Source organism: Oncorhynchus kisutch, linkage group LG12 (assembly GCF_002021735.2).
Source record: "Oncorhynchus kisutch isolate 150728-3 linkage group LG12, Okis_V2, whole genome shotgun sequence".
NCBI lineage: Eukaryota > Metazoa > Chordata > Actinopteri > Salmoniformes > Salmonidae > Oncorhynchus > Oncorhynchus kisutch.
Genome location: NC_034185.2, coordinates 53,534,092 through 53,554,911, shown reverse-complemented (window position 1 = coordinate 53,554,911; position 20,820 = coordinate 53,534,092). Strand labels below are relative to the sequence as shown.

The 20,820-nt window shown below is 43.4% G+C and overlaps 2 protein-coding genes across 13 annotated transcripts in view; both read right to left on the bottom strand.

Moving 5' to 3' along the window:
* LOC109901251 (zinc finger protein 583-like) overlaps positions 1-20,820 on the bottom strand; it is an 880,650-nt gene that overhangs the window by 83,622 nt on the left and 776,208 nt on the right. The window lies entirely within an intron of this gene.
* LOC109901253 (sal-like protein 4) lies at positions 134-19,591 on the bottom strand. 2 transcript variants are annotated; one of them, XM_031836506.1, is made up of 6 exons: positions 19,029-19,591; positions 18,620-18,750; positions 15,013-15,192; positions 4,872-5,036; positions 4,347-4,461; positions 134-1,555 (listed from the first exon to the last, which is right to left on the bottom strand). In XM_031836506.1, exons 1-6 carry the CDS (start codon positions 19,363-19,365, stop codon positions 507-509), a joined length of 1,977 nt encoding a protein of 658 aa, XP_031692366.1. In that variant the 5' UTR covers positions 19,366-19,591; the 3' UTR covers positions 134-506. The 2 variants fall into 2 exon arrangements, with proteins under 2 accessions (XP_031692366.1, XP_031692367.1); XM_031836507.1 differs by having other exon boundaries at positions 19,083-19,590.

Sequence of the window (20,820 nt, the reverse complement as noted above, 5' to 3'; positions counted from 1 at the left end):
GAAAATTCCTCAGACAAACGCGACTGAACTATTTTGATGTGTGTGTAGATATTTCAGTAAGTATGGTAAAGCGCTGATGTGTATGCAGAATAAGGTGAGATCAGGTGGGACGCATATTAAAGGGAGTCTCATATAAAGTCTTAATGAAAAGTCCCATTGTGTTTATTAAACAGATTTAAATACACCACACAAAAAAATATTAATAAAAAAGAAATCAGCATGAACTTGATGAACTGCATTCATTTTCTCATAAGGTTGAGGGTAAATAATAAAATGAATGTGAACATCATATAGCCTATACAGTACAAACACTATGTAACAGACTTTTTAGGCTTATACAGTGTCTGAATATTTTACCCAGGAATATTCAACACTGAAATATGCTACTATTGTTATTCCAAATGCATCGGTGGCTCTTTTCTGCTGACAATGAAAATGAATCTGTCTTTAATGCATGATTTGATCTAAACATCAGAAGCTATCAAGAGGAATGGTTACTTTCCATGTTATAGAGTGGGATGGTTTTTCTGCTGGTGTATCCTGAGGTAGCTCCTCTCTGAGAACCTCTTCCCGCATTGTGTACAGGCGAACGGCCTTTCTCCCATGTGGACCTTCAGGTGCATCTTCAGCTGGTCCTGGCGGGTGAACCTCTTCTCACACTGGAGGCAGCTGTAGGGTTTCTCTCCTGTGTGGACCCTCTGGTGCCTCTTCAGGTCACCAGCCTGGGCAAAGCGCATGTGACACTGGGTACAGCTAAACGGTTTCTCCCCTGTGTGGACTCTCTGGTGTCTCTTCAGGCTGAACGAGTGAGAGAAACTGGCTCGGCACAGGTGGCAGCCAAATTGTTTCTCCCCCGTGTGCACCCTCTGGTGGAGCTCTACCTGTTTGGAGAAACTGAAGACTTTCCCACAGAACGAACACGGGAAGCGCTTCTCTATGGCGATATCACCTTTACTGATTCCATCTCTACTATTTTCATTTGTCAATGAGCTTGTATAGCCATTTAGTGTTGAGGCACTGGCATTGTCTGAGTTCTGGTTTAACATTAGGAGAGTTTGAGGAGGACGAAGGCCAGGGAGTGTCTGTGTTGTCACAGGGTCCATGTTCCAGTTGATAGATCCTATAGAAGGCAGGCTGAAGGCAGCACCTGTTGGGGGGTTAACCTGAGTTGCCATCAGTCTCTCTGAATCACAACTATAGGAGCAGGACGGAGCATTGCTAGCGAAGTCTGTATCTGTTCGCTCTCGCTGCATACTTACATCACCTCGTCCCCGCGGACCAAATCTACGCCTTACACTAGTCTCAGCCAGTCTGTTGTCTTGGAGACTATGTTTGGATGTTGTTATGTGTTCCACTGTCGGTTTCTGGTTGAGGTTAACAGTGTTGTTCCACAGCCCAGAGTTGAGGACGCTGTCCCAGCCACTGACCTCCACTATGTCGCTTCTGGTCCTGGCCTGCTCAGTGATGTTGTCCCCTGGGCCCTTGGCTGTACCCATCTGGGTCTGGGAATCCAAGCTGGCCGCCCAGTCTCCTCTGTTAGCCTCCAGCCAACCACCTACATGAAAAGGTTAGAAAATAGACTTTACAACCATGGCAGAGAAAATGCTATATATTTCGTTTTTTTTGTCAATTACCTGGTCAAGTTCATACATTGTGTTTAACATTTTTTTAAACTTAAGTTGTATTAATAAAATTTTAAGAAGGAAGAATAAATAATAGCAAGGTGCATCACTATTCCCATTGAAGTATATCTATGCAGGTAGCCTAGTGGTTAGAGCGTTGGGCCAGTAACCAAAAGGTGACGAGGTAAAAATCTGTCGTTCTGCCCCTGAGCAAGGCAGTTAACCCACTTTTCCCCGGGCGCCGAAGACGTGGATGTCGATTTAAGGCAGCCCCCACACCTCTCTGATTCAGTCAGTTGAATGCCTTCAACTGATAAGTGTATTCCGCATTTAACCCAACCCCTCTGAATCAGAGAGATGCGGGGGGGGGGGGGGGGCTGCCTTAATCGAAGACGTGGATGCTATTATTTATTCTTCATTCATAAAATTAATTAAATCAATACAACTTATGTTTACATAACACACTTTATAAAAGTATGAACTCCCTTTTATTATGTACACTACATGACAAAGTATGTGGACACCTGCTCGTAAACATCTCATTCCAAAATCATGGGCAATTAATATGGAGCTGGCCCCCCCTCTCTGGGAAGGCTTTCCTCTAGGGGATTTTTAAATATTTTTATTTATTAAAAAAAATAAAAAAAATCGGCCAATGTTGGGCGATTAGGCCTGGTTTGCAGTCGGCGTTCCAATTCATCCCAAAGGTGTTCGATGGGGTTGAGGTCAGGGCTACACTGTACAGTTGAAGTCTGAAGTTTACATACACCTTAGCCAAATACAATTCAACCCAGTTGTTCACAACTCCTAACATTTAATTCTAGTAAAAATTCCCTGTCTATGGTCAGTTAGGATCACCACTTTATTTTAAGAATGTGAAATGTCAGAATAATAGTAGAGATTTATTTCAGCTTGTATTCCTTTCATCACATTCCCAGTGCGTCAGAAGTTTACATCCACCCAATTAGTATTTGGAAGCATTGCCTAAAACAATTTAAACTTGGGTCAAACGTTTCAGGTAGCCTTCCACAAGCTTCCCACAATAAGTTGGTGAATTTTGGCCCATTCCTCCTGACAAAGCTGGTGTAACTGACTCAGGTTTGTAGGCCTCCTTGCTCACACACACTTTCTCAGTTCTGCCCACAAATTTTCTATAGGATTGAGGTCAGGGCTTTGTTGTCCTTAAGCCATTTTGCCACAACTTTGGAAGTATGCTTGGGGTCATTGTCCATTTGCGACCAAGCTTTAGCTTCCAGGCTGATGTCTTGAGATGTTGCTTCAATATATCCACATAATTTTCCTACCTCATGATGCCATCTATTTTGTGAAGTGGACCAGTCCCTCCTGCAGCAAAGCACCCTAACAACATGATGCTGCCACCCCCGTGCTTCACGGTTGGGATGGTGTTCTTCGGCTTGCAAGCCTCCCCCTATTTCATCCAAACATAACGATGGTCATTATGGCCGAACAGTTATATTTTTGCTTCATCAGATCAGAGGAGACTTCTCCAAAAAGTACGATCTTTGTCCCATGTGCAGTTGCAAACCGTAGTCTGGCTTTTTTATGCCGGTTTTGGAGCAGTGGCTTCTTCCTTGCTGAGCAGCCTTTCAGGTTATGTCGATATAGGACTCCTTTTACTGTGGGATATAGATACTTTTGTACCTGTTTCCTCCAGCATCTTCACAAGGTCCTTTGCTGTTGTTCTGGGAGTGATTTACACTTCGCACCAAAGTACATTCCTCTCTAGGAGACAGAACGCGTCTCCTTCCTGAGCTGTATGACAGCTGCGTGGTCTCATGGTGTTTATACTTGCGTACTATTGTTTGTACAGATGAACGTGGTACCTTCAGGCTTTGCTTCCAAGGTACCTTCATTGCTCCCAAGGATAAACCAGACTTGTAGAGGTCTACAATTTTTTTTCGGAGGTCTTTGCTGATTTCTTTTGATGTTCCCATGATGTCAAGCAAAGAGGCACTGATTTTGAAGGTAGGCCTTGAAATACATCCACAGGTACACCTCCAATTGACTCAAAATCAGAAGCTTCTAAAGCCATGACATGATTTTCTGGAATTTAAAGGCACAGTCAACTTAATGTTTGTAAACTTCTGACCCACTGGAATTGTGATACAGTGAATTATAAGTGAAATAATTTGTCTGTAAACAATTGTTGGAAAAATTACTTGTCATAAACAAAGTTGATGTCCTAACCGACTTGCCAAAACTATAGTTTGTTAACAAGAAATTTGTGGAATGGTTGAAAAACGAGTTTGACGCCAACCTATGTAAACTTCCGACTTCAACTGAATGTGCAGGCCAGTCAAGTTCTTCCACACGATCGAGGAACCATTTCTGTATGAACCTCGCTTTGTGCACTGGGCATTGTCATGCTGAAACAGGAAATTACCTTCCCCAAACTGTTGCCACAATGTTGGAAGCTCAGAATCGTTTAGAATGTCATTGTATGCTGTAGCGTTACGATTTCCCTTCTCTGGAACTAATAGGCCTAGCCCGAACCATGAAAAACACCCCCAGACCATTATTACTCCACCACCAAACATTACACTTGGCACTATGCATAATCGCATAATCCGATGGTGGCGAGCTTTACACCACTCCAGCCGACGCTTGGCATTGCGCCTGGTGATCTTAGGTCAGCCACGGGTGTGGTTGAAATAGCCAAATCCTCACATACACTATACATACACAAAAGTATGTCGCCCTTACCTTGCTCCCCCATCTTTAGTCCACTCAGCAGGTCAATGCTCTCTGGTCTGTCTTCTATTGTCTCCTCTTTCACCAGCAGCAGATCAGGCTTCCCATCCTCCATGTTGTTTACTGACTGCAAGAAATAAGGTTTGGTTTAGTTGACACTATTTGGGTTGGAATTGGATCTTTCAAAGACATGTCAAGACCAGGGCCGGTATCCAGAAAGTGTCTCATAGTAGGAGTGCCAATCTAGGGTGGCGCATCGGTCTTAGGCACTGCAGTGCTAGGGGCATCACTACAGACCCTGGTTCGATCCGGGGCTGTATCACAACCAGCTGTGATCGGGAGGGCAGCGCATAATTGGCCAGGGTCGTCTGGGTTTGGCCATCATTGTAAATAAGAATTTGTTCTTAACTGACTTGCCTAGTTGAATAAAGGATCTGTCCATATAATTTTATTAATTATGATCTACAAGGCAAAACTGATCTTAGATCAACACTCCTCTGACCTAGTACCATTCAAACAGTAGTTCAGTGGGCTCACCTCAGTGAGACTGTGTGTGGTCCTGTTCTGCTCAGCTGGTTCCTCTGTGGGTTCAGGAGGTGTAGTCTGGTTGTCCTTCATGACGATGATCCCCTCACGGTTCCCCAGACCCTCCTCGCAGCCCTCCTCCTTCACCAGCAGCACCTCCAAACCCTCCTCCTCCTCCTGGAAGAGACAGGTGATACAGACATACACTTGAAAAAATAAGAATAAAACAAGGGGGTCAATGCAAATAGTCTGGGTAGCCTTTTGGTCCCACACTTGGCTGTCCTGTATCACTTGTCCTGAGGTAGCAAAGAGAACACTGACTTGGGTAGCCTTCCTCAGACACCGCCTGGTATAGAGGTCAGGGAGCTCGCCCCCAGTGATGTACTGGGCTGTACGCACTGCCCTCTGTAGCACCTTGCGGCCTTGCTGCCGAGCAGTTTCCATACCAGGCAGTGATGCAACCAGTCAGGATGCGCTCGATTGTGCAGCTGCATAACTTTTTGAGGATCTGAGGACCCATTCAAAATCTTTTCAGTCTCCTGAGGGGAAATAGGCGTGGTCGTGCCTTCCTCACAACTGTGTTAGTGTGTTTGGACACCAAGGAACTTCAAGCTTTCAACCTTCTTTACTACAGCCTTGTTAATATGAATGGGGGTGTGCTCGGCTCTCCTTTTCCTGTAGTCCACGATCAGCTCCTTTGTCTTGCTCACATTGAGGGAGAAGTTGTTGTCCTGGCACCCCACTGTCAGGTCTCTAACAACCTCCCTATAGGTGTGGTACTCGTTGTGCGGGCCGGTCCGCAGGCCCCTTAATTTGCAGCTTGCGGTGATTTTCCATTCATAATATTGATAAAATTTCAATTCAATGTGTTTAATGCAGGCCTGAATTACTTCAGGCATATATATATATATATATATAGTTCCCTGGACGGCAGATAGATGGCAGTATAGCGCAGCTGTTGAACAGAAAGGCCGAAATAGAAGGCAACTGCTCAGCTACAGTGATCGACACATTAGTTTGCTACTAGCTAATTTTGCAGTCTGGTTGACATGGATCAACTTATTGTAAAAGAAACATAAATCTATTGACAATGAAAATGAGGAAGAGCTGGAGAATGTGACAGCTATTGAATGAACAACCACTGGAGAACCAGGTAAATCGGGAAGATGGCAGCGGGGAAATGTATCTAGCTAACGTGGCTCCGGTGGCTTAGAGAAGGATACGGTCGATTCAAGAAAAACGGACAGAAGTATTTTTTTGTACTGCATGATGGAACTAGCTCAGAAGGCAGTCAATTGTTTTAAATTAGCAATTTTAGAGCGACATTTGCAGTCACACCATGCCCACTTTGACAAAACATATCCGCCACAAAGCAACCTCAGAAACAACAAAATAGCACAACAGCAAATGATCGACAGAGAAAACGAGAGGCAACATATGCGATTGCTTGGATACTCGCGAGAAACAAGACGGCGGAGATTGTCAAAATGTTTTTTGGCCTCAGCCAAAATATTGTATGCTGGTTTCACAAACAAGGGAGCCTATTTTAAAGCAAATTAAGGGACTGCAACTCTCAGACTCGACCATAAGACGCATAGAAGACATCGGTAAGCAAGTGATTACTGACACATTGCGCTTGACGAAAGCACGGACGTAAGTGGCATTGCCCAATTGTGTGTTTGGGTCCGCTTCCCTTAAAACAAGTCGTTCAGAGAGGAACTTTTATGTTTACTGCCCTTCAGGGACAAACACGAGGAGAGGATATTCTGAAAGCCATTGTTACATTTTTTTGCAGATAATAATATTACTGGTCAAATCTGGCGCACCAAACATGCGAGGGAAGGAGAAGGGACTCAGAGGCCTGATGAGAAAGAGATGATATTCCCGAATTTGTTACGTTTCATTGTATCATTCATCGTGAAGCACTTGTGGCTAAACTCAAAGACTGTGACTTACAAAATGTGATGCAGCAAGTTGTGCGCATGGTGAACATTATTATTGCGAGGGCAGGGGTGAAAATTTGATAAACTTGAGGGGACAATTACATTACATTTTCTCAAGAGCAATTACTGAGGGGGACACCAAAAGTAGTGCTGTAACACAGCCTACGTTGTAATATGTTAAATGTATATTGAAGAACCATAATTACTACTACTGGATAATTGATAGGTACAGTAGTTAACTGAAGGGTTGTCCCAACTTGTTAAAATGTTTCAATCATTATAATACTACTAATAATAGTTATAGCAGTGTTCCTTATCAGTCCAGTATGTATGCAGGTATTTACAACCAGCAATACCAAACAAGGCCAGTAGGTGGTCATGGTACTGTACACTGTATGGGTGCAGGTTTCATAAATACAATGAACATGGTGCGATCTCATCTCAAAGAATCTCCATTGAGAACCATCACAAAGTTGGTCTCCGCACTGAACTGACCTTTTTATTTATCTTTTTCTTATTCATTTATATAGTCATTAATTATGTGCCACTGGTTTGAGTCTATTACAACATCTTTACAAGAACAAAATGCTCAAAATGTACAGTTCTAAAAGCAAAATAACTACTTCAATGAAAAACCCAAACAAATCAACCAAAATACTTAGTTATTCTTCAGTCAGTGTCTCAACTCTTCAAACAACAGCTATGGACAAGTATGTCACACAAAGTATGCAATTTTAAATTAAATAATTAGTAAGTGTACTGTCATGTACGAATAACTACTAAACAAAATAACAAATATCATACTATACACCAGGGGTTCTCAAACAGGGTACGTGGACCCCTAGGCGTCCCTGGTGTAATGGCAAGGGGTCCATGAAATAAAAAAAGTGTAATGAACGTATTCAGCAGCACAAGGATTCCACTAACTTTACATATAATATAGAGGGGGTGGAGGTCCCTGAGGACCACTCAAAACCTTGCCTGCCTTTCCTCAAAATATGGTGGCGTTCCAGTACTCAAAAAAGGTTGAGAACCACTGCTATACACACTACTGAACAAAAGAACCAAACATATGTTTGAGGGTTTCAATGGATCCAACAAATTGCTGGCAGATATTTTCCCTCAAGACTGTCCAGCCTGTCTTCATGTACATTACAGACAAAATTCTGATCAGCACCTCAACTTGGTCAAGCAACCCCCGCACCTCCACTGGAAGCCTCCTGAGGACCTCTGCTGCCTCTCAACTACTGCTACAGGGGTATTTGTTGCGAAAGAGAGGCAACTGCACTGAAAGAGAATCTGTTCAGCTCAGGGTACTGATCTAGAGACTCATCCAACTCCCCCGTGAGAAGCACTCTTTCCAACTTTTGCAGAATGTTTAGACTGTCCTGGTCAAAACTGTCGCCAAACTGAACCTCCACACCATCCAACACTTAAAAAAATTCTGCCCTATAGTGATCCACTGCTTTGCCAGCAAATCGTCTTGAGTGTGTCTCAATGGAGTCAATGTTGTTGCTTTCTCATACAGTGCAAGGTAGCTTTCGTCATTTCTGCTGTTTACCCCACGCACTGGATAACTGGACACTGATTGGATTTAGCTGGTGTGCTGTTACAGTTACACAGTGGCGGTGGGTTTGACAGTTTTGATGTGCTGTGAATTTTACAATGGCTTTTCTCCAGTTCCTAAATCCTGCACTAATGAAGGCAGCATCTGCTCTTTGGCCAAAATATGGCTGGCTTGAAAACCCTTGGCTACAGTGAAAACAACACTCCTTTTATTGATGGATTATAATGTAGCCAGGGGAAATTGCGAAACCATCTCTCTTGAAATGTCAACACTGTTGGCAAGAGTGTGCGGTTCTATAAATTGCGGGTGTGGCTGATATGGTTTTGTGCCATCACTGAGGTAACTGAACAATGCTGTGCCACTGTCCCCTATACTGGTGCAGCTGGCAACAAGGTTGACACCTGGTCCTGCCGTGGCTGTGCCACTGTCCCCTATACTGGTGCAGCTGGCAACAAGGTTGACACCGCGTCCTGCCGTGGCTGTGCCACATTCCCCTATACTGGTGCTGCTGGCAACAAGGTTGACACCTGGTCCTGCTGGGACACTGTCCCCTATACTGGTGCTGCTGGCAACAAGGTTGACACCTGGTCCTGCCGTGGCTGTGACACTGTCCTCTGAAGTCTCTCTCCTTGGCGCTTTCCCTTTCACCACCCTCACGGCCTCAGTCTCCTAGAAAATAAACAAGGTGTTTGCCGTACTCCTAACTACCGGTACCCAAAACTACACAATGAATCAATACCATTGCCTTTAACAAATCTTAGTTCAGTCACCAGTTTAAGTTGAGAGTGGGGGTAACCATGGCATTTTCCAATGATGTCCCTATCTTACAAGTCAAAAAAATGGAGAACCTTTCATAATGTTGCCAAACAAAGACTCAACAAACTTACCTGAGACTCCCTGTCTCTGCCAGTCTGTCCCTGCCCATCTGTCCCCAGCTCTGCTGTCTGTGTGCCCTCTGTTGCCTGATCTGCCTAATGACATCATTGTGAAACATTTCCATTAGCATTTCACTTCTTTCTAATGAACATTTTATCAACTAGTCTTAGGCTACTAGGGTTCTTGCTTTGCGTTTTGGTGTACTGAAAAATACTCGTCTTTTGACCTTTTTCTGACCTTTTTCTACCTGGCAGGCTGGCTAGCTGCACAAACACACACACACAGTGTGTAGGTTATTTACAGTAGGAGATGGGCTTCTATCATCTTATCTTCTATCATTCTATATGGGCTTCAATCTAAAAGGTAGCTAGCAAATGTGAAATGGATTGCAGTGACAAGAGTTGACAGCTGTATGAGTTCACCATTTACACAACATATGCTGCAACCTTTTGTCATTTTAATATAGTTTGTTTCATATTGGCTGGCTTCCAACAATAGCTGAATTTGCAAAGCTAGCGAGCACCAATTCCGTATCTGTGGTGTTTGCTATAATCTTTGCTATCGTCAGTTTACTCCAAGATCGGCACACATGTGCTTCAAAGTCCCATAGCGACAATTTAGCTTTTGTTACGAGACCATTAAAGATATTTAAGACAATGGTAGAAGAGAGTGTAGTTCTGTTCAGTTGGGAGTTCAGTTTATCGCAGGGACTTTGAAGCACTACAGCTACATGCTGATCTTGGAATAAACTGACGATGGCAAAGATTCCATCTTTGCTATGGCGCGATTGACTGGATTAACCTCACTTCAGTTACGTGCATTGAGTGCCTTTCAGACAGTAGATACGAACCCTCTTACCTGCCAGATAAGGAACTGGCAGTGGTCAAACCATTGTGAGGCAAAGGGCGGGGGGGGGGGTCGCAATCTTTTGAAACTTAACGTGCTATTAAGTGTCTATAATCAACACAAGTGCTTTCATTGCGTATTATTAATATTATTGAAATTACATAGTTATATTTACAGTGATATATTGGGGGGGGGACAAATATTTTATTTCCCAGGATGGGGGAGTCGTGTCCCCTCCTTCCCCCCCTGGGATTTCCGCCTATGTGTGAGGGCACTGAAACACCGGCAATTCTTCGAGTTGCTGGAGGAATACGGCGACTTGATATTTCACAGTGAGGCGAGATGTCGGTCTCGTGGCAGAGTTTTGGAAAGATTTCCTCTCTCTTCCCTCAAATCCGTGTATTTGTTGCAAGCAAGGAGAGAAGCCAGAAATGAGGTCAAACAGATCAGTTTTCCTGCATTAAAGTCCCCGGCCACTAGGAGCACCGCCTCTTGATCAGCATTTTCCTGTTTGCTTTATGGCCGTTTTCAGCTTGTTGAGTGCGGTCTTAGTGCCAGTAGCGGTTTGTGGTCGTAAATAGACAGCTACGAAGAATATATACACTGAACAAAAATATAAACACAACATGTAAAGTGTTGGTCCTGTTTCATGAGCTGAAATAAAATATCCTAGAAATTTTCCATATGCACAAACAACTTATTTCTCTTAAATTTTGTGCACAAATCCCTATTAGTAAGCATTTCTCCTTTGCCAAACTTTCCACCTGACAGGTGTGGCATATCAAGAAGCTGATTAAACAGCATAATTACACAGGTACACCTTGTGCTGGGGACAAAAGGCCACTAAAATGTGCCGTTTTGTTACACAACACAATGCCACATGTTTCGTTTTGAGGGAGCATGCAATTGGCATGGTGACTGCAGGAATGTCCATGTGTGTGTGTCGTGTGCAATTCTCTTTATTTATAAAGAGACACAGACCACCCCCCCTGGTCTTACCGGAAGCTGCTGTTCTGTCTTCCCGATGCATGGAAAATCCAGCTAACTGTATATTATCCATGTCCTTGTTCAGCTACGACTCTAAAAACTATATCCTATGTTTACAATGTCCTGTTGATAGTCTCGAACGGGGCTCATCCAGTTTATTCTCCAGTGATTGCATGTTCGCAAGTAGAGTAAAGGCGGATTATACACTCGTCGACGCAGTCTCACCAGGAATCTGACTCGCCAACCCCTGGAACCCCTCTAATTACGAATGATGGGGATTTTGGCCTGGTCCAGGAAGAACAGTATATGCTTTGTGTCTGACTCCTTAAAGAAAAATTATTGTCCAGATCGAGCTGAGTAATTGCTGTTCTGAGCTAAAATAAGCTCTTTTCGGTCATAGGAAACGATAGCGGAAACATTACGTACAAAAAAAGTTAAATGCAAATGCACAATTGGTCAGGAGCCTGTAAAACGGCAGCCATCCCCCTCTGGCAACATTCTCATTTAGTAAGTGTATATTGATTATAACACACTGTCGTGTTCATGCAGAATAGGGTGAGATGTATACTAAAGAGAGTCACAATGAGAAAAATGTCTTACTCACAGTTCAGACGCCAAACTTATGGCGAGTTAAACTGAATAGAAATTAAGAACAGGCTGACACGGTTAAGAGCTTTGCTTGATGTACCGATTGCTTTCATACAACCGCTCAACACTGCAGTAAATTTCCTTATTGGTTTTGGGTCAAATTCAGGCTTAACAAAAGTCACACAAGTCCTCCACCTGCAGATCCGAGACCATGATTACACAGGAGGCTGGAACGGCATCAACCACATGTATTTGATACCATTCCACTGATTCCGCTCCAGCCATTACCACAAGCCCGTCCTCCCCAATTAAGGTGCCATCAAACTCCTGTGCATGATTGTGCTTCCCTTGTGAGTGTGGTAGTGAAGCAACCTTCATTAGCATGTAATTAACATATCTTAATATGCAATACCATTTCTCCCGAGTGGAAGCACAGCACTCTGGTGCCCTCTGCATGAAACAGAGGCGTGCTTCATGTGCACCACGCCGAAAGAGTGGCAGAGGCTGCTGAACTATCGGCAACATTTAGACGAGGCGTACTTGATGGTTTCAGACGGCACTCTATCCCCACTCTTCCAAAGACAGTGACATTTTTTGTTCGGTGGGTGATGGGTGTTTGAACAAGGGCTTAGAATGAAAAGTTACTTTGTGTTTATTAAACATAAACAAGATTTAAATACACCATATGTAACCCACACATATACAGGTCTCAACTACAAATCTCCATGATACACTGCATTCCCTTTCTCATTAAAAGTGTCTTTGGGGGAAGAACCTTAGCTGAATGGAGGTAATGAAATAGGCATTTGTGAACATCATATACAATGCCTTCGTAAAATATTCAGACCCCTTGACTTTTTCCACATTACAGCCTTATTATAACATTTATTCAATTGTATTTTTCCCTCAATCTACACACAATACCACAATAAACAGTTCAAACATTTTTGCTGAGCACCTTTGGCAGCAATTACATCCGAGTCTACTTGGGTATGACACTACAAGCTTGGCACACCTTTATTTGGGGAGTTTCTCCCATTCTTTGCAGACCCTCAAGCGCTGTTAGGTTGGATGGTGAGCGTCGCTGTACAGCTATTTTCAGGTCTCTCCAGAGATGTTTGATCAGGTTCAAGTCCGGGCTCTGGCTGGACCACTCAAGGACATTCAGAGACTTGTCCCGAAGCCACTCCTGCTTTGTCTTGGCTGTGTGCTTATGGTCGTTGTCCTGTTGGAAGGTGAACCTTCACCCCAGTCTGAGGTCCTGAGCGTCCTGGAGCAGGTTTTCATCAAGAATCTCTTTGTACTCTGCTCCGTTCATCTTTCTCCCAGTCCCTGCCGCTGAAAAACATCCCCACAGCATGATGCTGCCACCATCATGCTTCCCCGTAGGGATGGTGCCAGGTTCCCTCCAGATGTGGCATTCAGGCCAAAGAGTTCAATATTGATTTCATTACATCTCCACACAGGAACTCTAGAGCTCTGGCAAGAGTGACCATAGGATTCTTGGTCACCTCCCACTTCCCCGATTGCTATAGGAAGAGTCGTGGTGGTTCCAAACTTCTTCCATTTAAGAATAATGGAGGCCACTGTGTTCTTGGGAACCTTCAACGCTGCAGACATTTTTTGATACCCTTCCACAGATCTGTACCTCGACACAACGCTGTCTCTGAGCTCTACGGACAATTCCTTTGAACTCGTGGCTTGGTTTTTGCTCTGACATACACTGTCAACTGTGGGACCTTACATAGACAGGTGTGTACCTTTCCAAATCATGTCCAATCAATTGAATTTACCACAGGTAGACTCCAATTAAATTGTAGGCACGTCAAGGCTGATCAATGGAAACACGATGCACCTAAGCTCAATTTCAAGTCTCATAGCAAAGGTTCTGAATACTTAAGTATATAAGGTATTTCTGTTCTTTATTTTTAATACATTTGCAAAAATTTCTAAAAACCTGTGGTCGTTATGGGGTATTGTGTGTAGATTGAGGATTTTTTAAATCAATTTTAGAATAAGGCTGTAACACAACAAAAAGTGGAAAAAGGGGTCTGAGTACTTTGAAGGCACTTTAGCCTACATAGTACAAACACAATATATAACAGACTTCTTAGGCTTACATATATGCCTTATATATCACACAAGGTCTGGCTGTAATATTCTACCCAGGAACATTTAAACACTGAAATCTGTTACTCTTGTTATTCCAAATGCATCTATGGATCCATTCTGCTGACAATGAAAATGAATTGTCTTTAATGCAAGATTTCATCTAAACGTCAGAAGCTGTCGAATAGAATAGTTACTTTCTATGTTATAGAGTGGAATGGTTTTTCTGCTGGTGTATCCTGAGGTAGCTCCTCTCTGAGAACATCTTCCCACAGTCCGTACAGGCGAAAGGCCTCTCTCCCGTGTGGACCTTCAAGTGCCTCTTCAGATGGTGCTGGTGGGAGAACCTCTTCTCACACTGGGGGCAGCTGAAGGGTTTCTCCCCTGTGTGGACCCTCTGGTGCCTCTTTAGGGTGCCTGCCTCCGCAAAGCGCATGTGACATTGTGTGCAGCTGAAGGGCTTCTCCCCTGTGTGGACCCTCTGGTGGATCTCCACCTTCTGGGGGCAGCTGAAGCCTTTGTTACAGAACATGCAGAGGAACCGTTTTTCTTTACTATTAACTGATGTTGCCCCCCCTCCCTGAACCTGGGCTCTAGCACTGTCGTTTGAGTTCAATACCTGATCGAAAAGGATGCGGCCGTGTGAATCGGGAGGCCCCATCGACGTGGACACTGGGTTGCGATCCCTGAACATGTGTAAAGGGGAGTGGGTCGCAACATTTGGATTTGTCTCGAAGCTTTCCCTGTAGTCTAAGAAATCTCTGCCCTGTGAGTGTCCGTCTCCTAGGTGATGATCTGCATTCCATGTGGTAGGAACGTCACCCTCCACTTTCACAGTCACCTCATCTACAACCAGACCCTCCCCTTTCTTATCAAGGAACCCTTCAGAGTATACACTACTACTGTACCGGTTCCAGTCCCCTCTAGACAGATCAGTCTGGGTCTCTAAACCCAAGGGCATGTTGACATGTTCCGTCTCTGTAGTGTAAGAACAAGACAGATCATCACCACCAGTGTCTAACGTATCACCATCTCCAAGGGAATTAACAGTCCCCTGGCTCTGGTGAAATACCGGTAAATACTCTGAGCCTGAAGCAGGAGGAGAGCCCAGTGGCCCCAGTCCCAGTCTCTCTGGGTCTGATCTGTGGTCAGATCCTGTGCGTAAGAGCCTTTGTGTTACAGTTAAAGTCTCGGTGTCTGTCTCTGACTTGAGGACGGCCTTCGATGTTCCACTGACCTCCGTAATGCTGCGTCGGGTCCTGGGCTGGGGTGTGGTGGCGAGGTCATCCGTAGCTACAGGGGGCGCCACTCCAGCCGCTGCTCCAGTCTGGATGTCTCTGCTGTGTTGTGGGTCGTCTCCTTCAGTCCTCTCCTGCTTGACCAGAGACAATCCTCCAGGACCTGCAGCCTCTGCAGACTGACAAGAAGAGAGGAGGTTATTACAGGTACATGAGTAGAAATGGATGTCGTAAGGATGTCTCACAAGCTCCCCTATGGCAAATAAATGACGATGTACATCAGTTGAGGCTACTGAGGGGAGGACGGCTCATAATAATGGCTGGAATGGAGCAAATGGAATGGCATCAAACACATGTTCAATAACATTCCACTACAGCCATTACCATGAGCCCTTCCTCCCCAATTAAGGTGCCACCAACCTCCTGTGATGTACATGTAAGTAGGGATGTGACAATACTAAAACTATGCCATAATGACTGTGCCATAATGGGAAAAAACGTTATTACAAATTACTTTTTATTTTATTTTACGAAAATGTGACCAGACGAGAATTCCATATGGGGCTAATTTAATTTGACATGAAGCTCTGTTTTGTCCAGTTTTGGCGCCTGAGCGCTGTACTCAGATTATTTGCATGGTGTGCTTTTTCCGTAAATCTTTTTTGAAATCTGACACAGCGGTTGCGTTAAGGAGAAGTTTATCTATAATTCATGCATAACACTTGTATCTTTTATCAATGTTTATAATGAGTATTTTTGTAAATTGATGTGGCTCTCTGCAAAATCACCAGATGTTTTGGAAGCAAAACATTACTGAACATAACGCGCCAATGTTAACTGAGATTTTTGGATATAAATATGAACTTTATCGAACAAAACATACATGTATTGTGTAACATGAAGTCCTGAGTGTCATCTGATGAAGATGATCAAAGGTTAGTGATTAATTTTCTCTCTATTTCTGCTTTTTGTGACTCCTCTCTTTGGCTGGAAAAATGGCTGTGTTTTTCTGTGACTAGGTGCTGACCTAACAATCGCATGATATGCTTTCTGAAATCGGACAATGGTGGGATTAACAACAAGTTTATCTTTAAAATGGTGAATAATACTTGTATGTTTGAGGAATTTTAATTATGAGATTTCTGTTTGAATTTGGCATCCTACACTTTCACTGGCTGTTGTCATATCGATCCTGTTAACGGGATTTCAGACGTAAGAAGTTGAACACCCATGCTTGTTCAATGAACCATAAACAATTAATGAACATGCACCTGTGGAACGGTCGTTAAGACACTAATAGCTTACAGACGGTAGGCAATTAAGGTCACATATGAAAACATAGGGCACTAAAGAGGCCTTTCTACTCACTCTGAAAAACACCAAAAGAAAGGTGCTGATTATCTGTGTGAACGTGCCTTAGGCATGCTGCAAGGAGGCATGAGGACTGCAGATGTGGCCAGGGCAATACATTGCAGATGCCTAAGACCGCTCTACAGGGAGACAGGACGGACAGCTGATCGTCCTTACAGTGGCAGACCACATGTAACAACACCTGCACAGGATCGGTACATCACACCCGCAGGACAGGTACAGGATGGCAACAACAACTGCCCGCGTTACACCAGGAATGCACAATCCCTCGATCAGTGCTAAGACTGTCCGCAATAGGCTTAGAGAGGCTGGACTGAGGGCTTGTTGGCCTGTTGTAAGGCAGGTTCTCACCAGACATCACCGGCACCTATGGGCACAAACCCACGGACGCTGGACCAGACAGGACTGGCAAAAAAGTGCCAGAAAAGTGAGTCTGCGGTTTCGTCTCACCAGGGGTGATGGTTGGATTTGTGTTTATCGTTGAAGGAATGAGCGTTACACCGAGGACTATACTCTGGAGCAGGATCGATTTGGAGGTGGAGGGTCCGTCATGGTCTGGGGCAGTGTGTCACAGCATCATCGGACTGAGCTTGTTGTCATTGAAGGCAATCTCAGCGCTGTGCGTTACAGGGAAGACATCCTCATCCCTCATGTGGTACCCTTCCTGCAGGCTCATCCTGACATGACCCTCCAGCATGACAATGCCACCAGCTATACTGCTCTTTCTGTGTGTGATTTTCTGCAAGACAGGAATGTCAGTGTTCTGCCATGGCCAGCGAAGAGCCCGGATTACAATCCCATTGAGCACGTCTAGGACCTGTTGGATTGGAGGGTAAGGGCTAGGTCCATTCCCCCCAGAAATGTCCTGGAACTTGCAGGTGCCTTGATAGAAGAATGGGGTAACATCTCACAGCAAGAACTGGCAAATCTGGTGCAGTCCACTTCAGCTGGCAGCCACATCAGATACTGACATACTTTTGATTTTGACCTCCCTGTTGTTCAAGGAAACATTATTCCATTTCTGTTAGTCACATGTTTGTGGAACTTGTTCAGTTTATGTCTCAGTTGTTGAATCTTATGTTCATACAAATATTTACACAAGTTAAGTTTGCTGAAAATAAATGCAGTTGACAGTGGGAGGACGTTTCGTTTTTTCCTGAGTTTATTATGTGCATGATGGAAATTAAGTTAGAGGTTTGTATGAACTGTTAAATAAAACTAGTGACTAAAATAGGACTAAAATGACTGACTAAAACTAGACATTAATAGGTCATTATCAATAAAACATGGTGCAGAGAATTCGATTTACCTGCTGTGGGGCAAGGAGACCCACAGCTCCACTAAAACCATTGACAACTGCGTGCCATTTAAGGGATTGTTAAATAAATGTTATAACTGTTTGGTTTTAATATCATCACCTCTTGAAGACTAAAACAAAATATAAAATAGGTGACAAAATTAAAGGTGCTACACATGAATCTCTCCCCCATGTGGAAGCTAGATGAATTGCAACAGCACTAGGCTACATTCAAAACAAAATCTCTCCCCTCCCCCGCATCCCATTTCCACGTAACATGGAGACTCCTTGAGCTTGAGCCTTTCAGTTTGAGTCAACCAGCTTCAAACAGCTGTAAAAACTATTTTTTTGTTATTTTAACTAGATGGTACAATGATTCCCTACACTATTCAGTGCTTTTTTTTTTTTTTTACCCCACATTGAATGAACAGTGTAGAATTTTAGCAAACAGGAAATGACAGAGTGGTTTCTACATTGGATGATTGCTCTGGTTTCCAATAAATAACACAGCCAAAGTCAAGACAGCTTTCCCATTTTGTTGTCAAATAGACATTCTGCCTTTTAGACTGCGATTTTGTATGTGCTCAAATTACTTTTTTTTGTTACACAATGCACATTACCTTAACACTGGCCTGTGAGGATACCAGTATAGCAATATTTTTCCCAAGGGAAATATTAAAACACCAAGCAGACTAAACTCTTTGGTCCTTTAAAAACCTGCTGTATGTAAAATATTGTCTTATAGCTAGAAAAATAAATAGATATGACTGGATGACAACTTAATTATGTTTGTTTCCAAAAATGTGTGCGGTTTTCCTAAATAAGTTAAATACTAATGAGTATCACGATACTGGTAGTGTCCCAGTATGTAAGCAAAACATTGCTGAGGGGAGCCTTTCTGAAATAAACTGGGAGCATTTTATGTACTGTAATCTAACCTCTATTACGATAACATGCTGGGTTGCGGTTCCACTCTCCTCATCAACAGTGATTGGTTGGTCATCTCTCCATGTATTGTGTTCCGCTGCCTTCACAATGCTCCTGTAGCCTCCAGTGAGATGTCCTTCACCTAAGAGAGTGATTGGGGGAAAGAGATGGTTAGGTTAGGTACCGTCAATGCTACATTGTACAATATTGACAGTTTTGACACGGTCTAGAATTGGCAAGAATGTAAGGTAAAGTTTCACATAATTTCTTAATATACTACTTATAGATCGATTGTTATGTTCGAGGCATCTTATTGTTTTCAATTAGTAAATCAAGAAACTGATAGTGTCTTTCTGCAAGTTAGTTAATTAATGTGATTCTATCCAAAAACTGACTAAGACCCAATTCTGGTTAACACACCCAAAGTCACATGTGTAGATGTGAACGGTGCGACAGGCCTTCTGCAAAATGTACCTCTTGCCATTCCTCTGTATCGGTCGAGCGACTTGATACTACTGGGGAAACTGGCGAGGACGCGGTCTGGCGTTGTCCTCTCTGCACGCTCCCGTGCCACCTTCAGTTCCAGTAGCTGTAGTTTCCTCCGCAATACCCTGTTTTCTTTCTGGCTTTGAGTTATTTCCAAACGAAACACTGCATAGTCGTCGTCTACAAGTTTGCAGACCTCTACCACGGCGGCATTCGCTAGAACCTCCATAATGGAGGCTATTTGAGTGTGAAAAACCATACAGTTAGCCATTGTTAGCTAACATTAGCAGCTAGCTAATGTTACCTTGATAAAATATCAACCAAGTCCCGTCTCCAACGCGACTTAGACTACCTGGAATAATTATGTTATAATGTGCAGTTAAGAGTCATATTTTGAGTTCCAATGTGTAAATAAACGTCTAAATAACAACAATAAAAACGCTAACATGGAAGTTGTTGATGGTCACTTCCGTTTAAACTTATTCTTCACTGGTTCTGAAATGGCGGTTGGCAACCAACTTTTAGTGATGCCTTACCGCCACCAACTGGACTGGAGTGTGGAACAGAGACAGGGAATGTCTCAAATTTAACTTTACCCAATTAAACTCGGCCTTCCCCTTAAGGAAATGGAATACATAATTCAAATACAATATCACCTTAAGGGTTTCATAATTCAATTCAATTAAACTTGGCTCTTCAATACCATTATCCCTAATAACAAATAGTCCCTTTCCCTCCAATACTGATGGCACTGAAATATAATTTGGTCCACTGTCTCAATCTCCTCCTGGCAGCGATCACACTTCCCAGTTGGATGTTTCCCTACACATTTCTAAGTGCTGTTGAGTCTCATGAGTCCCAGTCTCAGCCTTGTGATTACGTTTCCCTCTCGAGCCGAGGAACTCCCTGCCGTCACGTTTTCCTGGATCTTATACAGGTGTCTTCCCTTTCTGTCCATATTCCACAACTCTTGCCATTTTTTTTACCACAGATTTTATAAATCCCTGGCCTCTGCTTTACTGAAGAGAAAGGATATTATTGGTTGGCATCTTTGATTTTTGTGAGGTTTAATTTCTGAGAGTTCACCATTTGTCGACTGCTCAGGGTTTTCAATTTTATTTAATTTAAAAACAGTTTTCTAAATTCCAATGAACCACCTGCAACTAGCCATGGAAGTTTAGAAGACATGTGTTATCTTCCAAGTTGGGAATTAAGGAAGTATCGCCAAGTAAAGGTTTGTCGCAAATTCTCCTGCTATGCTTTACACTGGATACATGTCTTCTCAGCAGACCTGACTTGTTCTAAAGGTGTTATAAAAAAAGGTGTATTTTATGAATAGGCTGTAGGCAAAACTACATTCAGAGGGGAAATATAGTGTTACAATTCAATAACATGACAGTGTTTTGACCATGCCAGCACACCAAACAACATGTCTGTATCATGTGAGAATGTGATCATATCCAGATGCTCAACTGAGGGACGTAGTAATAATGGAAAAAAACACTTAACCCCAGGACACTTGAAAGAATGTTATTGCAGGTGCAGCGAAATGCAAGCCACACTAATACAATTTTCCCCTTTTGTGGACATCCCTGTGTCTGAAGGTCACTCAGGAAGGAGAAGCTCTTGTAACACAGCTTACAATTGAAGGGCCTCTCCTTGGTGTGAACAGTCTGGTGCCTCTTCACATAGTTCACCTTAGAAAAGCGCTTCCCACAAGTGGGGC